The sequence below is a fragment of the Arachis ipaensis genome, chromosome B02 (genome assembly GCF_000816755.2).
Source record: "Arachis ipaensis cultivar K30076 chromosome B02, Araip1.1, whole genome shotgun sequence".
NCBI classification, from domain to species: domain Eukaryota; kingdom Viridiplantae; phylum Streptophyta; class Magnoliopsida; order Fabales; family Fabaceae; genus Arachis; species Arachis ipaensis.
This window is the reverse complement of record NC_029786.2, coordinates 99,667,755-99,674,977: the sequence shown is the minus strand read 5'-3', so window position 1 is coordinate 99,674,977 and position 7,223 is coordinate 99,667,755. Positions and strand designations below refer to the sequence as shown.

At 33.3% G+C, this 7,223-nt stretch overlaps 1 protein-coding gene across 1 annotated transcript; it reads left to right on the top strand.

Annotated features, from left to right (window-relative positions):
* LOC107627813 (probable leucine-rich repeat receptor-like protein kinase At1g35710) lies at window positions 3,658–6,083 on the top strand. The gene is made up of 3 exons (XM_016330635.2): window positions 3,658–4,584; window positions 4,721–5,582; window positions 5,665–6,083. Exons 1-3 carry the CDS (start codon window positions 3,658–3,660, stop codon window positions 6,030–6,032), a joined length of 2,157 nt encoding a protein of 718 aa, XP_016186121.2. The 3' UTR covers window positions 6,033–6,083.

Here is a 7,223-nt window from a genome sequence, read left to right as displayed (position 1 = left end):
TAATTTTTTAAAAAAATTTTATAATAAATAAATATATTTATTTGGATTTTATTTATTTATGTTTTAGCCAATTTTTATTATTATTATTATTATTATTATTATTAGGATATTATTGTTATTGTTATTATTATTATGCTTTAGTCTCCAGAAAAAAATAATTGTTATCATGATTTTACTATAGCTCGGATAAGCCAATCGTACCCCGCATCATAACCGTTGTATTTCACATAAAATATCTGCAGCTCAGACTCATACACAGTGTAATCAACTTTTCTAGAAATAGTGTAACTTTTGATTGCAGATATCACGGACTTCCTGGAACCAAATTTCATTACGACCCTAAACTCGCCATCTTTCGCCGCAACATTGCCTCCACCTACGACGAAGGAACCACGGTTAGTATAAGGTAAATAAAATTAATGGTAGTGGTAACTTTAATTAATAACCATAAGATAACATACCGATATCTGCATACTCAGGAAATTTCGGGGCATGCATAGCTTCGAGATCCAGAGTCCGCATAAAAGACGGAACGCTAAAGAGGTGCCGGCTTACAATCGCATCCGCCTCATTCTATACCGCCGGATTGTCTGCCAAGTCTCCGTCACCGTTTTCGTCATCGACCTCATAGTTGGCTTCAAACTCCTCTTTACTGTCGTTGTTATCTTCTTCCCAATCTATATCCCCGAATTCATCAACGTTGACATCGTAGCCAACCGCATCCATCCCCGTATGCTGTTCAAACTCAACGTACAGCTCTATCATTGGCACGTGAAATCAGGTTTGTTGATAAATATAGAACATTCGCTGCATGCATGTGTCGTCAGTGATGGACATTAGTTGAAACTGTATCATTCCACCAAATACTTATATAGGATTTCTATACAAAATATTACTCACCCTTTTTGAAATGTGACTTTGTATGTTCTCACAAAAACCATTTTGCAACTCTACAAAATTCATGGTACATAAAATAGCAAATGAAAATGGACATTTACATACAAAAATCACTCCTTCGTATGTGTTTGGTATAATCTCACCGTTTAAATACACTCACATATTTGCAATACCTTCTATAACTACAACCTCACTTAATCTAACTTTTTTGACACTATTAAATGCCAAAAAACCTCATTACGTATCATTCAAATATAAAAAAAAAAAGAATAATAGGAATAGAAGTGAAGTGAGGACAATAGCATGAGTCTCGTTTCGTATTTATAGGCAAGACTCTTGTTTAAAATATTTTTTTTATTCAAATCACAGGCTGCATTTTGCCGCTTCCAAAATTTTTCTGAACCACGAAAAACACAACCTGCGTTTTGGGGTTTTAAAAAAAAAACAAAAACCCATTCCTAAACGCAGCCTGTATTTTGGGCTACGAAAAAAAATAAAAAATGCTCATTTTCAAAAGCAATTTGCATTTTGGGCTAAAATGAAAAAATAAAAATATTTCAGATTTTAAAACATGTTGAACATTGCTTGCGTTTAGTGAATTTCAAAAATAAAAAAAAATTTAAAAATTCAAAACGCAAATTACAATTTCATCTAACACCATAGCAGTAAATATTTTTGCCAAGCCCCCATTTTATAGTGTTACCGTACTTTTTTTCATTTGCAAAAAAATGAGCCGAATAATACAAGTATTCCGGGGAATAGTAAATGGAGAGAACGTCCTTAAAACCAGTTAGAAGGGTAAGTTTCCTCATTCTCATTAGAAATAAATCAATAATTGATTAAACTGTCTAATAGTATAAAATTATCCAATTATATTATATGAATACAAAAAATTAGCATGCAACTAATTAATTATTTATATAAAAAATATATAAAAATATAAATTCAATTTTAATACACTGATAACATAAAATAATTTTGCCAATAAGTTATAACTCAAATGGCATAGTCTTCTCATACTCAATTAAGAGGTTGCAGGTTCGAGTCTTCTATCTTTGGTGAAAAAAAAAACATAAAATAATTTTGCAAGTGTATTTAATAATATAACATTGTATTAATAAAAATAACTATTTTTTATAATGATTGCATGAATTTACTATCAAAATAATAATTTAGTGACTTATTTTTTTGAGTACATGGAAATTATATTAAACTTTTAAGAAAATTAATCTTACATTATCACTAAATAAATGGCATCATAACCTTAATTAATTTGTTGGTGTAGAAGAGGGGTGAATTGGAAAATCATAGTTAGCAAAATTATGAGCTAGCTGAGGAATGTGTTGAAACCAACTTCTTTGGAGATGAAAGAGTAACTGAAGCTCTTCTTCCTTTGCTTCAGCTACTCACTTGACCAAGGATCCTCAATGTTTCCTCGGCAATGGGGATATTGAAGCTAATATATTTGTATATATGAATGTATTTTTCTACAATTAATAAATCCAATACTATAACATGCATTTTACAAATGCATTTCCATCTTAGTTCTATTATTTTAAACTTAAGTTTTAGCCGGTCACAAAATAATACAAGATTGAAAATTTTAAGACTAAAATTAAGGGTAACATTCCTCAATGTTCTTATTATATAGAAATGAAAAATATTGTGGCAATAAATTAAGGATAACACCCTTTATCGGTATGGTTTCAACACAAATTTAGTTTAAATTGGTCAAATTGTTTGATTAACATATGAGAAAGTATGAGGAGCCAATGGAATATTTATACAATGTGTACCATGGAAGTTTAGAGAGTATTAGAGATATAATCATTAGTGTTATCTTTTTCCATCAGCTGAAGCTTTTGGGATGAGTGGTATCATGCATGGTATTAGAGCGCTAGATTTGAAAGGTCAAGAGTTCAAACCAGATGGTTATTATAGATAGTATGGGAGATGTTCATTTTGTAACTCAATAGCCCATTGTGTCCCATTGTACACATTGTACAAATAGTCCATTGTCTCCCTAGCAGGATCCTTAACATATATAATTTAGATTTTTCTTTCTGTTCTTTTCTTAACCATTTGGAGGTATACACCTTACGGTAGTCTATCTGCCTATCTGGATTTTTATTTATTAGCACTTATAATTTTAGAGTCTCATATAATAACTACCTCTAATTGTATATTCGTAAACTAAAATTGCCTAAGCTTATATACAAATATTGCTTGTTATTTACTTACTAATACATCAATACTAAGCCAAACTAAATATTTGGAAGCATTAAGATCTTGATATGCTTGCAACTTGCAAGACCCTCATTTCGTGCTTAATGGGTCGTCGTAGTTTTCAATAATATTTTCCAAAATTGATTTATAAGGCTCATTAGGTGACCAAGAACACTCATCAAGAAAACGATGGAAGAATCAACGGACATTTATATATGTATACATTCCATCCTCTTGAACTCTATTTTAGTATGACTATATATTTGGCAGAACTTGATTTGCCCGACTTACACGTTCATTCTATGTTCCACCAACGACTTGAGAATTCCATTGTGGAAAGACCAAAGTTCTATGTTCCACTTTGATTGTCGTGGCTTTCAAGTTGTAGAAAATGACACTAATTAGTAGCCTTGTTCCACTTTCCCTGAGGCTTTAAGTTGTGGAATAATAATTGAAGAATACATACCTTGATCATTAATTCATCAAACACTTGTAACTCCAATGGTTATATCATGCACTTGCATTATTATTTTGATGTTAGTGCCACTTCTCTTTGTTGGCATCACCACCAATGCTGGAACTCACAAATTGTCACCCTTGGATCAAGAAGCCAATGCTATGCTTTCAATTAGTAAAGAGTTGTGGAGTAACCAACATAATAATGTCTCAAACCGTTGCAACTGGCCCGGAGTCAACTGCAACAAAGCTGGAAGTATAACATTGCTTTCACCTCCAACTCCAAGTAATTTCACCGACGAGTTCAGGACACAACTCTGCTCTTTGAAACTAAACTTTTCAGTGTTTCAAAATCTAGTCCATCTAGATCTCAGTGAAATGGGGTTATGTGAGTTCCCCAAACTAAGGGGTCTCAAGAAGCTACAACATCTCAACCTATCATACAACTATTTAGGAGGTGAGGTTCCTTTTACATTATTGGAAAATCTAACTCAACTTCTTGTGTTGGACTTGAGTGCCAACAGCTTCCGTGGAAGCATTCCATTGATTTTTGGTCAAATGAGCAGTCTCACACACATGAACCTTTCCAACAATCTACTATTTGGTGAGGTTCCTTTCACATTGCCAAATCTAACTCAACTTCTTGTGTTGGACCTTTCCCAAAACGAACTTAGTGGCTTCATTCCTCATGAAATAGGGAAATTGACAAATTTATTAACCTTAGACCTCAGTTCAAATTCCCTGTCTGGTCCAATTCCTGAGCAAATTGGGTACTTGAACCGTTTGACAAGTCTCCACCTTCATTCAAATTTGCTTAGTGGTTTCATTCCTCATGAAATAGGGAAATTAACAAATTTATTAACCTTAGACCTGAGTTCAAATTTCTTGTCTGGTCCAATTCCTGAGCAAATAGGGTACTTGACCCGTTTGGAAGTGCTCAGCATCGGATCCAACAGGATAGATGGTTGTATCCCCAAAGAAATAGAGCATTTGTTGCATCTAGAAGTTTTAAATCTTTCTTATAATGCTATTTCTGGTGTTATCCCATCTTCTATCTTTATTCTCTCTAGTTATGTGGATCTCAGCCATAACAGTTTAAGTGGAAGCATCCCTTCTCAAATTGGAAACCTTTCATATTTAGACCTTCGTTACAATCATCTTTGTATCAAAAATAGACAGGAACTTGAGTCTGTTATTCCACTGTTATCTGGATTACAATCCCTTTCTTGACAACGAATATTATGACTGCGATGATCATTTAAACGACCATCATAATAAGCATTTTGGCCGATCACTGGTTTTGGTCATAATCGTGGTCTGCGTTACCATTTCATTGGGTTCTGTTGGGATTGGAATATGCATTTTCCGTGCCAGGCATCATGGCAAGCTTGAAAATAAGGCCACAAAAAATGGAGACTTGTTCTCAATTTGGAACTATGATGGCAAAATTGCATTTGAGGACATCATTCAAGCCACAGAGGACTTTGATATCAGATATTGCATTGGAACCGGTGCTTATGGTAGCGTCTACGAAGCGCGACTTCCAAGTGGCAAAACTGTTGCATTGAAGAAGCTTCACAAAACAGAATCAGAAAATCCATCCTATTACAAGAGCTTCTGCAATGAAGTTGAGGTCTTGACAGAGATTCGCCACTGCAACATCATTAAGCTTTATGGCTATTGTTTGCATAACCGATGCATGTTTTTGGTGTATGAATACTTGGAAAGAGGAAGCTTGTTCTGTAACTTGGCCAACGAGATCGAAGCACAAGAGTTGAATTGGAGCAAGAGGGTGAATATCATCAAAGGGACAGCTTATGCTCTTGCTCACATGCATCATCACTGCCCTTCTCCTATTGTTCATCGAGATGTCAGCAGCAACAATGTTCTGCTGAATTCAGAGTTAGAAGCTTGTGTCTCAGATTTCGGCACAGCGAGACTTCTTGATCCTGATTCATCTAACCAAACTCTTTTAGTTGGCACTTATGGATATATTGCTCCAGGTAATTTCTAATTCTAATTATCCGAATAAATCACTGTCCTCATCATCATTTATGTAACTCTCTATGGTTGTTTTTGATGTAGAATTGGCATACACCATGAGTGTGACTACAAAATGTGATGTTTATAGTTTCGGAGTGGTGGCATTAGAAACAATGATGGGTCATCACCCAGGAGAATTCATGTCCACTATGTCAAAGCCATCTACTCAACAATTATTGGTGAAAGATGTGTTGGATCCGCGGATTCCACTTCCGAAATCTCGGAAAGATATGCAAGATGTTGTGCATGTTGTAAAGCTAGCATTAGCATGCCTCTCCTCTGACCCAAAATCCAGACCATCAATGCAGGATGTGGCTAATGAGCTTTCAGCTTCCAAGGCTTCCACGAATTTGTCTTTTTATGATGTCTCAATCTACCAACTGATGCAATATCAAGTACATGTCATATGATTGAATTTTATCAGCATATAAATGCAAGATTGAAGGTTGTAACTTTTAGTGAATCACAAAACAATGCATGACTGAAAGTTTTAAGCATATAACTATGACATCCCTTAATGTTCTAATTATATAGAAAGGAAAAATATTGTGTGTGTAGATTCCTTTAACGGTAACGCTATGGTTTCAAAACAAATTTAGTTTAAATTAATCAAATTGTTTGATTACATTATTTTTTAAGGCAAAAAAATTTCTTTTGGCTATCAGATTAGACTCCTGAACCGTTGACCCAACTAAAAGACCCAAAGAGTTCAACAACTGAAGGAGCCTCAACATTTCTCCCAGCTTAGTTGGATGTCCTCAGTTTTACAAAACAATTTTTTTTTTTCATTTCGAAAAGCATTATTTAAAGTCATATTAACACTTCTTAATTCTATAGTCTCATAATAACTACCTTGTACACCAAAATTCTCTTCGCTCATGTACAAATATTCCTTCTTATTTATTTACTAATATATCTATACTAACTTACTAAGCCAAACTAAATATTTGGAGCATTAAAACGTCATTTAAATGTATCTTGAAAAAAGAAAAAAGAAAAATTGTAATAGGGAAACTTACATAGCTTCTCTACTCTCTGGACGTACACCGAGGTTAAGATCTTGTCAACTTGAGCTGCTTGGGGACCACATTTCGTTCTTTTTTTTTTACCAAAGATATGAGACTCGAACCCGCAACCTCTCTTAATTGAGTATGGAAAAATTATGCCATTTGAGCTATTACTCATTGGCGACCACATTTCGTTCTTAACTGAGTGAGACCAAACCATACATGGGGTGATAAATTAACCGTAGTATATAGTATGTTTTAATAAGTATTATATTATTTAAAATACATACAAATTAAACTAATATTAAATTTGATGTGATTTTTTATTTAAAATATTTTATAATACAAAATTTTTTGATATTGAAGTTATACAAAGTTATATCTGTTAGGAAATTATTTGATTTCCTAACTTATTTGTGGACAATACATATATTAATCATAATCACAAATTATGCTATTTCAAATTAAATGACTTATATAATGGTGATCTCATTTATTGTTATAAATGCTAAATTGAATAAGTCATTATTACTTTTGATTTGGTTATTTTATTTAGTTTGGCAGAATTTTTTTTAAATTGATTTATTTTAAAAT